The sequence below is a fragment of the Vipera ursinii genome, assembly GCF_947247035.1.
Source record: "Vipera ursinii genome assembly, chromosome: 1".
Lineage (NCBI taxonomy): Eukaryota > Metazoa > Chordata > Lepidosauria > Squamata > Viperidae > Vipera > Vipera ursinii.
In genome coordinates, this window is record NC_139512.1 from 127,365,668 (window position 1) to 127,385,113 (window position 19,446).

Genomic DNA, 19,446 nt, shown 5'->3' on the forward strand with positions numbered 1-19,446 from the left:
TGGTTTAGTGTTTTCTTTCAAAACAGGCAAAAATTAAGTTCAGCATTTTTTAGAACTAATCAAAAGATGATTGCAGATAATTGCTGTGTAGTAAGACAAAACAAGTTAATTAATCCACCAAAATGTTCAGTTTGCTTGGCTAATTTTCCCCAAAGCAAAACCTGATATTCATCATTTATATTTCTCATAATATCCCCTAATATGTGGTTTTCTTAATCATCAAAGCACACAGATTGTTTCTGCTCTCCTAGTTAAGTATAGATTTGCATACCTGTATACCGAGTCCTTCTCTTATGAATTTTGTGGATCTCTGTCTTAATTTCTATCGTCCTTTATTATTAGGGCAAAACTACATTGAAAAGTAATCTTAAAATTCATCGAGGGCTCCTTGACTTTATTATTAGGTTTCTAATAAAGCAGTGCTTTGCACCCATTTATATCAAAATGCAAACCTTGGGTCAGCCACTCTCTCTCAGCTCAACCCAACAGCGCACCAGGGTAGTTGTTGTGGGGAAAATAAAAGGAGGAGGAACCATTTTGCATGTTTGCCACCTTAAGTTATTTATGAAAAATAATAAAGGCAGAATAAAAATCATCTTTAAAAATGGCTGATGGGAAGAAAGCAAGGTTCCTTTTTGCCAGAACTACTAGACTCACAGTCTTCATCCCCAAGCAGCAGCTAATCACCTGCATTTGATTAGGTGCAACACAATGGGATCTGTATTCCTTTCAAGGATAAATTCATGTCCAGGTGACCTAGGTTGTGGGGCAGGTAGTCATATCTTTGATGCAATTGGAATTGTATTTTGGACTACAAGGCTTCCCTCTCAGCACCAGTGGACAATTAAAAGCATTGCTGCAAGACAGCCAACATGGGATCAGTCGGGTCCCAGCAGAAATGCATGCAATCTAAATATCAGCCAGCCATGCAGTATAATTGCTCACCAGGCTAATCCCACTCTAATCACACTAACACTAAATTGCACTATAAGATTCAAATTACAGGAAATAATAGTGACACTCTGTTTGCCTACAGCCAGTGGCAGCAGCTGATTGACTTTGTCTAATACCCCACAAACTAAGAAAGTGGTTAGTCTTCAGATGAGAGTACATTGGGAAATTCCAAGCTGTAGGCTAGATTGAGAAATTGTATATTAAAAAGTTTCCTGAAAGAAGGCATGGCAACTCACTTTATATTGCTGCCAAGAAAACTGCACATGGGCATGTTCATAAAGGTAGCAGCAGCTAAGCTTACTTCAAGGCAGTCTTTAGTTTTTGCTCTACTTTGAGTAGCCTTCACCTGAAATATGTTCAATTCTAGGTACCAGATTCCCCAAAAATATGGGCAAGCAAATTTTTTTCCATACCAGGGTAATTAAAAGGATGAAAAGCCAGGAATATCAGCAATTGTAGTGTGAGATGAATCCAACTAGACACAATATAGATGTCATAACAAAGATATGCTCTTTTGTTTAGGGCAGGCATGTCCAAAGTCCGGCCCGCGGGCCATTTGCGGCCCGCGGGGCGGTTTAATCCGGCCCTCTAACAGCCCTCCCTGCTCTGTGCAAATGCGGCCCTCCCTTCTGATTGAGGGTGGCAAGCAGAAGACTGTCTGCCGCAGGAGGGCGGTGAGAGGGCCGCATCCTGACGTCACTGCCCAAACTTGGAAGACGAGCGGCGCAGGCGCGGGGCGGGCCTGGCGGGACTCACTGCCCTACTACAAGTGCATCAAGTTCACGCTCTCGCCGTCCTCCATCTCCTCCTTTCCCGGAGGTAAAGCTAACAACTGCGGCTGCTTGCTGCTGCTGCTGCTGCTCCTCCTCCTGCCGTATTGACTCTCTGCTACCCATTCCGAGAGGTGCGTGCGCACCTCCCCAAACCTGCCGACATTTGGGGAGGTTTGGGGAGGTGCGCGCTGGGAAAAAGGCCGGGAGAGAAGGGGGCCCGGGCTGGGGGGGAGGGATGGGGTGGGGGAGAAGGAGGCTTCCCGGGCTGGGGGGGGAAAGGAGAAGCGAGGGATCAGGACTCCTCCCGCTTGGCTGCTGCCGCCGCCGCCACCACTCCTACGGCCGCCGCCTGCTCTCTTGGCTGGTTGCTTTCCGCTTCTCTCCCCCCGCCTGCCCTCCTTCCTGCCTTCCTCCCCTCCGCCTCGCCTTCCCCGCTCCCGCGTTTTCCCTCTCCCCGCCTCGGATTCGGGGTGATTCCCCGGGAGAGGGCGATGGGATTCCGGTGAGCTTTCAAGCCTTCTCGGCGGTCTCCGGCACGGCTCAGGAAGCGTTTCTGCGCCGCCCGGCCGGAGCCTTTGCCTCCTTCCCTCCCCCCAGCAAGGCGTCCTTTTTCAAGTTGCAAAACCAAGCGGGGTGAAGCGGGCTGTCGGGAAAGACATTCAGGAGGGTCCCCCTGGAGAGGAGCGGGAGCGGGAGAAGGAGGAGGAGGAGGAGGGAAAGGAGGAGGAGGAGGTGATCGACTCGCCCAACCCAGTCCGGGCCGGCCAGCCCCATAACGTCCGAACTCGCACCGCGGGCGGAGAGGCAGGAAGCCGAGAGGAAGAAGACTCGCGGCGGGGACGAGCGCGATCCAGCAGCAACACCCCGTGTCAGGCCCTGGTGGCAGAGGAGGCAGTGGCGGCGGCGGAGGCGGCCGCAGCACCGGCAGCCTTCCTAGCAGCGGCGGCGACAGAGGCGGCGGCGGTGGAGGAGGAGGCGGCGGCGGCGGCTGCAGAGGCAGCTTCCTGGCGGTCTTCTTCCTCTCGGCTTCCTGCCTCTCCGCCCGCGGTGCGAGCTCGGACGTTACGGGGCTGGCCGGCCCGGACTGGGTTGGGCGAGTCGATCACCTCCTCCTCCTCCTTTCCCTCCTCCTCCTTCTCCCGCTCCTCTCCAGGGGGACCCTCCTGAATGTCTTTCCCGACAGCCCGCTTCACCCCGCTTGGTTTTGCAACTTGAAAAAGGATGCCTTGCTTGGGGGAGGGAAGGAGGCAAAGGCTCCGACCGGGCAGCGCAGAAACGCTTCCTGAGCCGTGCCGGAGACCACCGAGAAGGCTTTAAAGCTCACCGGAATTCCATCGCCCTCTCCCGGGGAATCACCCCGAATCCGAGGCGGGGAGAGGGAAAACGCGGGAGCGGGGAAGGCGAGGCGGAGGGGAGGAAGGCAGGAAGGAGGGCAGGCGGGGGGAGAGAAGCGGAAAGCAACCAGCCAAGAGAGCAGGCGGCGGCGGCCGTAGGAGTGGCGGCGGTGGCAGCAGCCAAGCGGGAGGAGTCCTGATCCCTCGCTTCTGCTTTTCCCCCCCAGCCAGGGAAGCCTCCTTCTCCCCCACCCCATCCTTCCTCCCCCCTCGTCTCGCGGCCTTTTCCCCGGCGCGCACCTCCCCAAACCTCCCCAAACGTCGGCAGGTCTCCGGACGGCGGCGGCTTGGAGAGGTGCGCGTGCACCTCCGCCCTTCAGAAAGGTGCGCGCGCACCTCTCGGAACGGGTGGTGCCACTCTCCATTTGGAGAGGTGCGCACGCACCACTGCCCGTTCGAAGAGGTGCGCGCGCACCGGGCGGTTGGGAGCCGCAGGAGACGGCTCAAAGAGCCGCATGTGGCTCCGGAGCCGCGGGTTGCCGACATAGTGAAAACTCAGCTGCCAGTTGATCTTAATGTTATAAAATGAAAAGTATGCCATTTGCAATTAACTTGGCATAAAATAATTCATTTGCATTTAATTGCAATTGTTCAAAGAATGTTCGGAAAAATGTTCGGCCCTCCAGCATGTTCACTTCATCCAATCTGGCCCTCTTTGAAAAAAGTTTGGACACCCCTGGTTTAGGGAGCCAAAGATGTGATTAGTTAATCTTTTGTGGAGAACTAGTTAATAGATGTCTTTGTGGCTATCATACAAATGACACAGAGATTCATGGCCCCAGCCAGTCCCCTAGTATTCTCTGAAGAAGTTTGCATAAATTCATTTGCTTGGATTTATGCCAGATTGGATGCTACTCAGTATGCTTAAATCTTCTGTTATTTTATCTGATAACATCTTTTTGGTAGTCTTACTGTTTATCTTCTGAGGAAGTAGATAAGCTTGTTGGATCTGTTTACACGAACACTTGCCTGTTATTTTTTTTTTCTAGCTTGTTTTATAAGGGACTGTAATGTCTGTAGCCTGCTAATGATTACTCAGATCATAAATGCCTCTCCTTGTAGCCAGGTTCCTGCCACTTTAAAGGAAGTAATGATTAGAACCTTGTTTAAGAAGCTATTTTTCCATTTGATTAATTTTAACTACAATAGGGCAATCACAGATTGATTGAAAAGGTAGGAATGCTCTAGTTCTAAAAACTGAAGGAAAAATAAACTATTTAGAGCCTTTCAGACCCAGATTTGACACAGGCGCAGCTTTAAGCATCACGTAATATATCATATAGGGACGCGGTGGCTCAGTGGGTTAGGACGCTGAGCTTGTCAATCAGAAGGTCGGCAGTTTGGCAGGTCAGATCCCAAGTGCCACGTAACAGTGAGTGCCTGTTACTCGTCTCAGCTTCTGCCAACCTAGCAGTTCAAAAGCACGTAAAAATGCAAGTAGAAAAATAGGGACCACTACGGTGGGAAGGTAACAGCGTTCCATGCACCTTTGGCGTCTAATCATGCCGGCCACATGACCACGAAGACGCCCTCGGACAAGCGCTGGCTCTTCAGCTTTGAAACGGAGATGAGCACTGGCCCCTAGAGTCAGAAACGACTGGCATGCATGTGTGGGGGAACCTTTACCTTTAATATATCATATATTTGAGTAGAATTAAATTTGGGTTGGAACCAGTTCCAATCACAATGCTGATCATATTCAGCTGAATTTTTCTGTAAGCTCTATATAGAGTTGTTGCTAATTCAGGGGTGGGATTCAAGTACAAATTTATAGTCTTGAGTGTTCTCTTGGATCCAGTCTTGACACTAGAGAATATATAGTGTCTATAGCAAAATAAATTTTGTTGATAAACTTATTGCATCTCTACCTGAACAAGCAAGAGATTGCATCATTGATGCAAGCATCAATGTTTATTTGTTTACATATTTATGTAATTTATTTAGTAAACACATTTTTATCTTATTGCAATCAAAAAGACTCTCAGTGGTAGTGAAACAATTTAAAATATCCCTGGTAAAATCCAACATTAGGCAAAAGCGTCATAAATAACAGCAATAAAAGCCATACCAACTAAAAATAATTACAATAGACATGTGATAAACAAACATAAAAGTTACAGATGGCAGCTTCAAGTAAGGGGACGTGAAATAGTTCTTCAAAAGATGGAGCAAATTTGTTTGAAACCCAAATCTTTGATTTCAAATTTCAGGAATGGATATGTTTAAATAAAGGATGAATGGCAATCTATAGAATGCTACAATAATCAGAGTTGGACTAGGTGATTTATCCAACTCTGTAGCCCCATAACTTTCATCTTTCGGCAACATCTGGACAGGCTTGGGTTTTTATCCTCTTTTACGCTCTCTAGAACTTTCTGAAATAAGTTATCATATTTTTGATTAGGGGAAGAATGGAAGTAATGCTCCTGGTTGTTGGATGAAATCCACATTTGACTTGGGTTTTTTTTACAGAGAGCAGAATCTCAGTCAAATTGGGATCACTTTATTCAAATAGTGAAAATTTACATTTCATATTTCCCCTCTTTTCCCATACTGGTTGTTTGATCATGTGCCATCAAGTTGGTGTCAATTCTTAGTGACCATATGGGTAGATTTTCTCTAGGATTTTCAGTGCTGATGCTGTTTGATTCTTAAAGTATATTTATGTAGCTGTATTAAGCATTATGCTGAGCAATACATTTTGTATTTTCCTCATTTATAGATTCCAAACATAAATGCATAAAAAAAAATCTTTTTGCCAGGTTCCAAAATATACTAATTAAGAAGTTCTTATTTATGTTGGAATTGCTCAGTTTTTCATCTCGTTTTTTTTTCCTCTCTCTGATGTGGCTGCTAATCAATCAATCTGGCTGTTATGTTTTGGGAAGTTCACAAGATTTTCATGGTGCAATTCCTTACATACAGTCTTGGAAGTAAAACCATTGAGCTAAATAGGATTTACCTCCTAGAGAAGGATGGTAATTCAAATATAATCTATAATTAATTAGCAGGGAGTTTCAGGAACTTGCAAACAGCAAAGATTCATGAAGGACTATATTCAAAATTATTTTAAAATAAGTCATATTCCACTTTAAATGAGTTTAATGGTGTGCTTTTTTTTACTCTAGACTAAGCATGGTTTTTTTAAAAAAACTTGTTAAATGTTTTATGTAAAGAACATAGCCTATAATAGCTATTTGGCTAAGATAGTGGCTGACATCATGCTACTTGCTGACAGCCTACCATAAACATTATGCTGTGCAAAAATAAGCGCTCTGTCCACTGCTAAATGGTAAAATTCATATACATCCATTGCAGAAATTTCAGAATATAAAGAAAGTTTGAATTGTGTTCATTTCAATTTCTCTTTGAAACAGCTATAATCTTAAATGTGTGGGTTCAGGAATATACACATGTGTACTATATTTGGATGGTTTTCTGCAGAGGGCCCCCCAGATTTGCTCCCTTACTCCCCACTGTCCTCTTCATCCATTTTTCCATTTATGTATTCTTTCCTTTCCTCTCTTCTCATATTGCAGGCCTAAGGAATAATTACTTAATAATTATACTTTTAACTAATACATAATAATTAAATAAACATACTTTGCTCAGAAGAAATGTTGATCAAGGTTACTAGCACATAGGTTGAGTTTAATAAGGCAATCTTACTGTGGGAACGTGGGGCTCAGTGGGTTAGGACGCTGAGCTTGTCGATCAGAAGGTCGGCAGTTTAGCGGGTTGAATCCCGAGTGCCACGTAACAGAGTGAGCGCCTGTTACTCGTCCCAGCTTCTGCCAACCTAGCAGTTCAAAAGCACGTAAAAATGCAAGTAGAAAAATAGGGACCACTACGGTGGGAAGGTAACAGCATTCCGTGCGCCTTTGGCATCTAGTCATGCTGGCCACATGACCACGGAGAAGTCCTCGGAGAAGCGCTGGCTCTTCGGCTTTGAAACGGAGATGAGCACTGGCCCCTAGAGTCAGAAATGACTAGCACGCATGTGTGGGGGAACCTTTACCTTTACTGTTACTTTTAGACATAAAGGTCATTTTTAACAGTTTTTTCTTCAAACTCAAAAGGAATAGAATATCCCTTACAGCAAATTGATTCATAAAGAAACACACAGGTATCTTAAGTAATAACTGATCAAGTTGAGGAGCAGGAAAAACAAAGACAGCTGAGAACTTATCTTCTCCTATTTGTTTATTGTCCAATAATTTAATCAAAGTCCGGAAGATAATATCTCAAAAGAAGAAAAATATTGGAAAATGTAGTTTAAAAATAAACTAAATGAAGATTGGGCATATATTTGTACGTTTGCTGTGTTTACTCTGTTTACAAACAGAACATAATATAGTTTTAGTTACACTTAATTGTAAATAAACTAAGTATGATCTCAATTTATGGTAGTACATGACAAGGTGAGACTTGGATAATATTTGGATAAGAAAACTCCAGGGAATATCAAGGCTATGCACTAGAACAGAAAGTAAACAACAATACCACTGAAGACAGCAGTAGCAAACCATTTCCCTGTTATTCCCAAGAAAAGCAGATGGACATAATCTACAAAGTTGTCAGGAGATGAGTTTTACTCAAAGGACACTTGGTTTTATTGGGACTAAGAGACTGATCCAAGGTGTAATGAAAGGAAAAGTGAATTTTGAGGAGGGCTATGAATAAAAAAAAATGTTGGCATCATGGAAGCATTCTGGAATATGGTTTTCAGATTACGGCTCGTAAGGAAGAAACATGTTTTAGTAAGCAGAGTACCTTCAGAAGTCTGAGAAAAAGAAGCAAATGCTTGGCACCCTTCAGATGTGTTGAGACTACAATGAACACAGTTCCAAGCCAGCATTACTGGTAGCCATCTAGAAATTTCAGATGGAAGTTGTAGTTCCAGTGAGTCCAGAAGACATCAGTGTAAGGGAAGATGCATAAGGCCATAGATTCCTTCCTATGTTATAATAGTCTAGAACAGGGGTTCCCAATCCCTGGTCCATGGACCAGTAGCGGGCCACAGCATGCCAGCAACTGGTCCGCACAAACAAGCAAAATGGAATGCAGGCAGCACACAAAACCACACACCCTATGGTCTGCGGAAAAACCTCCCTCCATGGTACCAGACCCTGGTACCCAAAAGATTGGGGACCTCTGGTCTAGAAGGATGTCAATTGTGATTTCTTGCTGAGGCTCCATTAGAGCAGCACCCCTCTCAATTATTCCTTAGATCAGCCTTGCCTTTCTGATAGCTGTGATGAAACTAGTATAGAAATCCAAAGAGCTCCTCCAAACAATAGGGGAATTAATTCCCATGCTCCACTTGTAAGATTGCACATATATATAGAATCTGCATTATATATAGTAATTGATCCAAAATAGTAAAAGTGTTGATTACTTTTCTGCCTCTTATAGTTAATCGATTGATACAAGCAATGCTCTTGCTTTTTCAGCTAAAACACACACACAAACCCACACAATTAAAAAAAACCACACAAACTAAACTCCAATAACTGGAGTTTGCCTGAGGTGATATTGTACTGCAGCAGTGACTTCACAAAGTACATCTCAGTGAGTTGATATCTCTTTCTAGAAACAATTTTATAACTGAACTTCATTACCAAACGACTGGGGTTTACTCAGTAAAGAAATCTGCTTTTCGTCAGTTTCAAACAGTGATTTCTTTATTACCACTCTGCAAAAGGAATGACGGTTTGGGGCTGGCGCTAAGGCAAGTCTGGTTGAGCTTACCACAATGCTGTAATGGAAACAGGGTGATCTTGGGGTCAGGCAGAATGGTATTTGTATACAGATATATGTCTGCCTAAGAAACTAAGGTATGCGTGTCAAGAGAATGAGAGATGGGGCCTGGCTGAGACCTTTGCTTCAGCTAGAGGAGGCTGTTTCCATTATAACACAAAATTGCTACTTGTCAGTAGGTGGGTGGATAAACTGACTACAGGTAGTCCTCGACTTATGACCACAATTGAGCCTGAAATTTCTGTTGCTAAGTGGGACATTTGTTAAGTGAGTTTGCCCCATTTTATGACTTTTCTTGCCACAGCTGTTAAGTGAATCATTGCATTTGCTAAGTTAGTAATGCGGTTGTTAAGTAAATCTGGATTCCCCACTGACTTTGCATGTCAGAAGGCCAGCATTAAACACATTGATTTCAATGGTCATGTTAAACTACTTTCTTTCTGAGGTCAGTGAGCTATTTAAGTGTGGATGCTTCATGTCTGCTATTTATTTCTGTATTACTGTGTTAAGTTTACTTGGCATTTACTGAAGAATTGCAGTTGCATATTGAGGGATTCTAATTAAAGAGCTTAGCCACCATAGCTCATTCTTTGCCTTTAAGAGATCTTGCCACAACAGGTAGTTCTTAACATACGACCACAATTGAGCCCAAAATTTATGTTGTTAAGTGAGAAATTTGTTAAGTGAGTTTTGCCCCATTGTGCCCCCTCGGCTTTGCTTGTCAGAAGGTTACAAAAGGGGACCACATGACTCTGGGACCCTGCAACCATCATAAATATGAGTCAGGTATCCAGCATCTGAATGTAAATCACATGACTATGGGGAATGCTACAACCGTCGTAAGTGTGAAAAATGATCATAAGTCATTTTTTTCAGTGCTGCTGCAACTGCGAACAGTCACTAAATGAACTGTTGTAGAGGATTACCTATACCAGAGATAGGCAACCTCGACTCTTTTATGACTCGTGGACTTCAACTCCCAGAAATCCTGAGCCAGCAACACTGAGGGAAAAGGGAGAGGTTTCCAAGCTGAGCCATGCTGGCTCAGGAATTCTGGGAGTTGAAGTCCACACGTCATAAAAGAGCCAAGGTTTCCTACCCCTGACCTATACTAAGTTGGTGTACCTTGGGCCTCTTCAATCAAACAATGCCATCTTTCAGGATCCAGGAAGCAAGCCTTCACTACTGAGACATCTGCTCCTGGAAATAATATTATCCCCAAGATCCATGTGGCTCCCACCCTGATGGCATTCCAGAAGTCTTTAAAAACATAATTCTTCTCCCAGATGTTTCAGTAGGTTGTTTGTGAAGTCTTGTCAATTGTGTCTTGTGTTTGAGAGATTTTGTTTGTCTGGACACATTGGATCTTCTTTCTCTTCATTCTTTTTTTTCTTTTTCTTATTTTTAATGCAAGCTCCCCAGAGATGTTGGAGTCAGGCAACCTCCAATTTTTTAATTAATTATTAAAGAATACTTAAGGAAATTATTTCTTGACCTAGCCTTGTTCTTCACGTAAAAAAGCGAACTCTGTTCCTTAAATTGATGATGTCCTAAAGTTTTCATATTTCTGAACAACCTGGTTTTCCCCCAAATTCTGGGGTAGGTTGGTGGTATGCTCATTTGATGGGAACTGTATGGTTTGATTGTGAGAGCCACCCAGGGTCACCTGACAGTGAAATGGACAACATATAAATTAAACAAAATAAATGTTTTTCTTTCTGTTATATGAAGATTCCTCTTTGTACATTTTTCTGCTTTTTTAACTACTGTGTTAATTTTTATTGTACATCACAGAGTTGGTTTTGAGTTCAGGTGGCTTTCTAAATTGAAATTATAACTATAAAATATAATAAGAGCTACACATAATATTTCCCAGCTAGACTGAAACTCGTGAACAGACTGGGGTCCCATCACACATGTGAATCAGACTGGACTGGGGGAGATGTAATTGAAACATCTTCATTTTTTGTTTTTTACTTGTTAGGACATAACTTGCAGTATTCATGTGTTTCCATTTCAAAATGGCAGGATACCAGTTTTCAGTCCTGGATGCCTCTGGGTGATATGCAGGGTTGGGGCTTAAGAGTCATTCACTCATGTCCTAAACCCACAAAATATAATTTACTGTTTTGACAGTTGAGATCAATGGGAAGTTCCTCCCTTTCAATGTTAGAATCTTGCTTAACATCAATATTTGTTCTTTATGTTGGCTAAGATAGGTAGGAATTGAAGCCCTGAATACCTGAGGACTACCAAAGTTGCCTATCTCAGCAATAGGCTGAACTAACCTTTATATATACAGATATCTTTCATGCTTTCTTTTTTAAACTAAAAATCACTAACAAGAACATTTAAATAGTCAGGCTCTGGCCCCATTGCTGAAGGTTTGTGCAAAAAGGTAGAGCTTGTAGAATTCCAAATGAAAAGATCATGTAAGAAAGATAATTAGATAAAAAAGGATATTAGGCTGAAGCAGATTGTTTACTTCCTTTGATGTAGCATAGAAACATATGCCTGTAGAGTGGGCTGTGAGACATATTAAACAACAACAAAAATTACCATTATTAAGTTTGAATCAAAGTTCTATCATTACCACATTAATTTAATTAGGTTTCAGAGATTTCAGTTCTAATTCTTGTCTTTGAAGTTTTCTTTCTTTTTTCTTTCTTTTCTTTCTTTCTCTCTCTTTCTTTCTTTCTTTCTCTCCCCCTCCCTCTCTCCCTTCCTTCCTTCCATTTCCCATTCTGAATCAAATGATTCATGCTACTAAAGAAATGCATGCTGAAATAATGTTGCTGATCTGAAAGATTTTAGAAGTACAATATAGGCAACCAAATCAGGTCTATACAAATTGCAACACTCAAATGAACAGAAACCCAACTTAACAACAAATAACAATATATCCAGCTTTTTGGTTTGGTGGTAGAATATGGTCAAGAGCTGGATCCAGTTTATTCCCCAGGAACTTTGTATCATATGAATAAGGTCCCTGAAATTTGGTTCATACCTGCTTCAAGAGAATGGCAACAAGGTAATAGAGATTTGAGGTAAAGGAATGATTGCCAGCCACCTTGGCTTCCAGGAAGAGAGACGTCTGCTGCTCTGGAAGTTGGTGCTTTGTTTTTTTTTCTTCCTCCTCCCAAGAGGTTGCCAGGTTTGCCTGTCTGCTATACTTCAGTTCTGTGGCATTGACTAAAACATCATACATTTGCTCCAATTTCATTTTGCTGCATCAAAGGAAACACAGATGTTAAGAAAATTATGCTGCTTTTCTTAGACCTCAAAGACATAGGGAGCTGATGGTACTTCTGGAAATAAATGACATTCCTGATCTCCTACTGATTATATGTGTCAGGTGTCAGTTCCTAATATATCTTACTGCCAGTGCATTATTCCTGCACCCCATTGCACGCCAACTGCTGAGCATTTCTGTGTCTGTGGAGGAATGTACTTTAGGCCCAACTCAGCAGGGGGGCTTTCAACATTGACAGGTAGGTGAGAACATGGCAGCAGCAGGGAAGACTTTTGACAGCTGGCGAAATAATCTGAGACCTTCTTCTCATGGCTGCAAATTAGGCTCCAAGTGAGACTCATCCTTTAGCCTGTGATCTCATCCTCTCTTTTGTTCCCAGGCTCTTCACCAAAAAACCCCAACAACATAGATGCTCCATACACAGGCTAAAACAACTATAAAAATAGGCAGCTAGGTGATTTAGGGGGAGTCTATTTTTCTGAGCTCAGCAAACCTCATAGAATTGTTGCGAAGAGGAATATATATGTGTGTGTGTGTGTGTGTGTGTGTGTGTGTGTGTGTGTGTGTGTATCTATGTATGTAGCTATGTATGTAGCTATGTATGTAGCTATGTATATATGTTACACCAAATAAAAGTGGAATATAAATCATATAAATAAATGAATTCCCTTTTGTATTGTCTAGTTTATACTTGCAAGTTGGGATGACCGTACATCCAATACCATACAAAGTACATGAATAATGGACTGTGGTCAATGGTAGCCTTGCATTAGCAGAATCCAATTCTGTTTATGTCAAGTTGGCTATTGGGATCTCACTGAACCTTCATTGTAGTTATTTTAGTTATTTTAAAAGGTTGGGATTCTGTAGAAACTTGTAGGATATGGCAGGAAGAACTGGGATTAATGGGCAGGCAAACTGGGTACCTCACATTGTGAAAGCAGGTGCACCACTATTACTGTAGGATAATAACCATTTCTGTATGGGTGTTTCTGTATACACACACATACACTTATGTATGCACACACACAAATTTCATTTTTAATGTGTGCCAGTGCGTACACAGAAAAAGTGATAATAATGCTTATCTTATCTATCTTATCTTTTTTAATCTAATGTTTATTCCATGCACTATAAATTGTCAATAATAAACCATCCCGTAGGATACAACATTGAATCTGGAATGTGAAAAGGTGGATAATTCTATTTCCTCTGCTAGTTTCCCAAAATAAACTGCCCCAAATTATAGTTTATCCCAAATGATTCCTGTACTTTTCTTCCCAAAGAATAGATAGAAACTCTAGTCTGATTTTAATAAAGAAGAGAAAAGGATAAAAGATGTTAACAGTGGTTTCACAGCTTTGCAGCCTCAATCCCTACTAATCTCCATCCCAAAGCTCCCCCCCCAACACACACACACTTTTCCCAGGATTTGGAGACTATATGGGGATAGGACACTACCAGCTCAAAACACTTCTTTCATGACATTTATCCGCTGTCACTTCTCAGAATTCAAACTGAGTTGACTAATCTACAATCAGTGCTCATATGAACGTTCTGCACAAGAATTGCATAGGCTGTTGGTAAAGAATCAGGTTCCAAAATGAACTTTTCAATGTAGTCAATAAAACCATTTCTTCTAATTATTAAAGACCCTGTTCCTGATGAAATTCCTTTTATTCACTAGAAACAACTGACCAGGCATTTAAAATTTTTAAAAAGATGGCATGTATCATGGAGTGAGCTTATCACATAGTTTTACCCCATATTATTTATTTAAAGGAAGCTCTGTTCTTTAAATCCATTTTGAATCTAATTCTGGATTGACTCAGTTAAAAGATAGGCATTGAGAAGAACTTGCTAAGGGCTAGGTATAACTATTGTACATCATATATTTTTCTAGTTAATAAATAGTTTGTTCTTTACTGTTTTCATTATGTAAGAAGCACCAGGAGGTCTAGGTGGATGACTCATGGCGGGAGGGGGTCAGACAGCAAAGAACTTTAAAGTAGCAGCCCCAAACTCAGAAGAGATGTAAGTAAATGATCCAAGGAAAAGTGTAATTGTATGTGAGTGTCAGGCAGTGAGAGAGAATTAATAATAGAGAAATATATTCTGTAATGATGAAAGAGAAAGTATTGAAACATGCATCCAATTAGTGGAAAGACACTGGCTTCAGCTCTGATGGGGAAAAATAAGGGATTAATAATAGAAAAGTTTGAACTTAAAAATGTTACTATCTTTCATTAAGCAGTTTTGTAAATTTTGTATAAAAATCCAATGTTTAGCAATACAATGATTTAAAAGTGCTTAAACAATTCCTGAGGCAAAATAATCTTGATACTAGAAGTGTTGATTTACGTACACTTAATGGTATAAGTAGGGGGAAAAACATGCATTTTGTTGAATAACATAATTGTAAAACAATCTTTCTACACCTAAGTCACTCTAGCTTTATTATCAATAAATTAACTCTGTAGACTACATGATACAGCTCACAGTTATTCATGAACATTGTTCATTTTTAGGGATTGTTTCACTAATGCTCATTATCAGATAAAATAGTCTGTTCTGAGAAGAAGTTGTTTATAATAATCTTCTTTTGTAATGAATTACCCTAATTTTTAAAATGATTTTATATTCTTTAGCATTGCTTTTTTTCAGGTATAGTTTTTGTTTTAATGACTATGAAATACAACAGTGGTGAACTCAACCCACTTCTTGGTAGAGTTGGCATCCCTGGTGAAACCAGGATCTTACCACCCTTTATCCTCATTTTTGACCAATGTAGACATCATCTTTTTCTGTGGGGCAGAAAGGACTCACTTTTTCCAAGATAAGCCATAGGTAAAATTGATATGCAAATCCTGGATCTTGTTAATGGGCTTTAGATGTTGGTCTCCTAGTTTGATCTGAATTGATTCAAAAAGCTCATGAACTACATAATACATAGATTCAAGCAGCTATCAAAGACATTCACAACCCTGCTGGGAGAAACCGAGTATTGATGAAAGAGAGAATTTATTGTGTATGTAAGAGAATTTCTTTCAAGGCTTATGTATTAAGGCAGGTTTCATGGCTCAGGGAAGTCTGGGGCTGCTTTCAGTTTACCCCCACTTCATTTCCCCCACTGCAGTCACACACTTCAATTTAGCCTTCATCACCATTAAATTGTCAGATGTTTTGTTAATGACATCACTCTTTTTTAAAAAAAATCCTGTTTCATTTTTTCCAGATGGAACTAAAATTATTTGTAATGATCTCTAGCTGAGTCTGAAATGCAGGCTTTTATTTGCTTTCTCATTTCTCTCTCTCTCTCTCTCTCTCTCTCTCTCTCTCTCTCTCTCTCTCTCTCTCTCTCTCTCTCTCTCTCTCTCTCCTCTATTAGTTCTTTTCTACCAGCATGAATTAAACTACTAGATTTTGCACAGTCCTTTTATTATCTGTAGCCTTTCCAGAAGCAGGAAAGGTCCTTTCCTGGACCTTTGCACACGTAGAGATATCACAGATAAAACGCTGTTCTGTTTATAGGTCCCATTCTGTGAAACTGGGCATTTGGAGTGCTATATTTCCGATGGAATATTAATAACAATGTTCTTCAGATGACCTTGCAAATTATTTTAAATTGCATACTTGCATCCCTAAACATTTATCTTTAAATTACAGCTTCAGTTTTCCCATTGCCCTTGGTAGAAGGGTAGAAAAATTGTGGCCCTGCGGATGTTACTAAACTATGATTTCCAGCTGTGCTAGCCAGCCTGACCAATACACAATACACACTCCACAATTTGGCTTGCGACAAGCAGAGTTAATGGAGAAGGCATAAGTCACAGTCATGTGATGTTTGACTAAACTGCCACAGTTAGTTGCTTAATGACTGAAGGGGAAATGTTGCAGTGATGTGATTTTCCACTCAGCCACTGCAGCACATAGTGATAGAGTTTCTGTCCCAGTCACTAAACAAGGACTATCAGTATTTGGTCTTTCTTACCTTCTGGTTTTGTGGTATATTCATGATCCAGCAGTTAAAGAGGTTGACCTTGATAAGAGTTTTTTTTTCTGCCTCTTTTACAGACCTTCCACTCTAAGCGGCAGCCCTGTTATCTCTGATATCTCCCTCATCCGTCTGTCACCACATCCTGCAGGACCTGTGGACTCACCTTTCAACCACCCTCACCCATACATGAACCCCCATGTGGAACATTACTTTCGGTCCATGCACAGCAGCCCTACTTTGTCTATGATCTCAGCTGCTAGAGGTCTCAGTCCAGCTGACGGTAAGTGGGGCACAGAGGAATGACAAAATGGCAGAGTGAAAGCTGATGGCAATAGGGTGTGTCTGTACAATGACGCTTTCTAGGTCAGGACTGAAGAAGCTTCTTGGATGAGAAGCGAAAACAAAGCCTAGTTGCCTTTGGGCAAGAACCTTTGGGATTTTCTAGGTTAATTACCATTAATGTAAATATCCATGAACCATAGTCCTTTGGGACAATAATAGCAATATACAAATCAGTCTACATCGGGTCCACGCCAATGTTAGAGACTTTCAAATATTATTCTGTTCCATTAATATTTTTTACATGGGAGGTATTGTTCACAATTTTATATGCAGTGCACAACTTTTCCTAATAGACAAGATTTTATATGTGATTATTTCTAACACAGACTTGTATACGCAGTTATTCCTAATAGGTAAAGGTAAAGGTTCCCCCGCACATGCGTGCTAGTCGTTTCCGACTCTAGGGGCTGGTGCTCATCTCCGTTTCAAAGCCAAAGAGCCAGCGCTTATCCAAGGACGTCTCCGTGGTCATGTGGCCGGCATGACTAGATGCCAAAGACGCACGGAATGCTGTTACCTTCCCACCGTAGTGGTCCCTATTTTTCTACTTGCATTTTTACGTGCTTTCGAACTGCTAGGTTGGCAGAAGCTGGGATGAGTAACAGGCGCTCACTCTGTTATGTGGCACTCGGGATTTGACCCGCCAAACCGCCGACCATCTGATCGACAAGCTCAGCGTCCTAACCCACTGAGCCACCGCATCCCTAATACAGGCCTTTAAAAAAACTGTCTTGTGCATGCTCTTTGCATGCAAGGTATATGTTCTGTTATGAATATTTTTTCCCAAAAGTACATTTTGCATGAATTTTTGTATAAGGAATGACAAACATTAGGGGTTTTCAGTCATTGTTGTTCAGCTCCGACAATAGTTGTGAACTGTACCCTTTTACTCCCAATGCAACTGTCATGGGTTTCTTTTATACACCTACCAAATCCCACATGCTAATATTGCTAATAGTAATATTTCCAAAGCAGGACTTTACATTTATGAATTAGTTATGTTCAAGAACAAAGAGATGAATCATCCTACCAACAGCTTGGCCTTTTGTTAATTGTGTATGGGTGTATGTAATCACTGACCATAAAGACTGGGAGGGATCTTGAAAATCATCTAGTCCAACCCACCGCCCTTTTTAAACACCTCCAATGTCCACTACCTCCCAAGGCACTCTATCCATAAAGATATTTTTTCCTGATGTCTAATATTGAAATCTGCTTCTTTATAATTAACATCTATTTTGATTACACCATCTCCCTGCCTATATATACAGACACAGGAATTCTTGGATCACACAACTTGAACCTTGCTGGATCATACAGGAGACCTTTTGGAACCAAAGCTGCTCTGCAGTTTCTTCCTATATATGATCCTAGAACTCCCCATATTCTCCAATAAATTGGAGGATGAGTGGATTGGTCTTTGACTCTTTCATTTCTCCAACAGAATGGAAATCAGACTGAACTTACATCATGGGTAGTTTTGCTCATCATATCTTATAATATACTAGTATAAAAGGGTGGGAAAACTTCCCTTTTATACTTTCTTTTCACCACTGATATTCTTCATTTTATTTTCACTACTAATATTCTTCTATATGATATCTTGTTTGTATATTTCCCAGTTCTACAATAACTTTCTTGGATTATACTGACCAGAAACATGCACACTTAAGAGTATTTCATAGATTTCCATGGATTTTTCATTGATTTCCTTGTGATTCATTTCATGATGATATCCGATAAGACAAAAAAAGCAGCCAGACAAATTCCTTATTTATTTCTTAAAGGAAGTTAAAATATTGACAAAACATGGTTCAACAGGATTGGGTCATGAAAGAATGGATGTAGCCCTCACATTCATACATGCCTACCCTTGAATTGTATGCATTCAAAGAAAAGGGGTAATCACAGCAGAGAGCAATGGGTCTAGTACAACTCATTGCAGCCAACTTGTCATAGCCATCTCACCGTGGAACAACTCATCATGGACAATTCCACGCGGGCTAACTCAATGCTATAAATGTTAACCACCACTGTTCCTTTGACATTATTTCCATTGACAAAAGTGGAAATAATGTCAAAGAAACAGTGACGGACAACATTTATTGCATTAAGTTATCCCGCGTGGAATTGTCTATGACGAGTTGTCCCAAGGCAGGTTGGCTGCAGCAAAAGGGCTGTGGCAAGTTGGACACAACAAGATGGCCACAGCAAATTGCCCCATTCTGGAATGCAATGGTTCAGTTTAAGGCCTTCTTCAGCTGGCCAGCAGCAGGCTGATGAAGAAGAGGGAAAGGATATTGGGTGAGATTCTCAAACCAAGTGACCAGCCTTGCAGGTCAAATGTTCTCCAGGACTGGGTGTAAAGGCTGGCAGGGCAAAGGTTTTCACGTTGCTCGACATCTGGTTATCTGTCTTCATGAAGGGAAGCAAAGGTCAAGTCTTCTAATCAAGCTTGACTCTTGCTGATTTCCTGTCATGCCCATCCAGTTTTCTTGGTAATAATATGGAAGCATGTTGCCCTTACCTTCTTTCTGAACAGATTTGTTTGTTTTACTTTCCAGTCTAACCTCTAGATTACCAAGGAATCCGAAGGGAAGAGTGAGGTGGGGAGAGGGGGGCTACATGAAAATTAGACCAGAAATCACATGTCACCATTTGCCATCTATTACCAGACACACCTTGAGTATTTACTATAGCTAGTGTCAAGAGGAGGAGAAAAAGAGGAGGCAGATCTGTTTAATGGAGGGAAAGGTGGAAGATTTAAAATAATAATCGGGAATACTGTTAGGTATACTATTCATGTTCATTCATTTATTCTTGCAAACCGTCTTTAAAAAATCAAAAGTAAGTGGCATCAAAATGGATTTCAATAAAAAAAAGCAGCCTCCTAACGAGCTTCTCCTATATGGAAGATTCTATAGATTGGTGATATATATATATATATATATATATATATATATATATATATAG

General features: G+C 41.3%; 1 protein-coding gene across 1 annotated transcript in view; it reads left to right on the top strand.

The window, feature by feature from the left end:
- The window catches only part of GLI2 (GLI family zinc finger 2), a gene marked incomplete at its 3' end in the record, with an annotated part of 289,571 nt that overhangs the window by 215,184 nt on the left and 54,941 nt on the right, over positions 1-19,446 (top strand). The window contains exon 4 of the mRNA XM_083349844.1: positions 16,209-16,411. Within this exon, the coding sequence (XP_083205970.1) occupies positions 16,209-16,411 (203 nt within the window). The remainder of the gene's footprint in view (positions 1-16,208; positions 16,412-19,446) is intronic.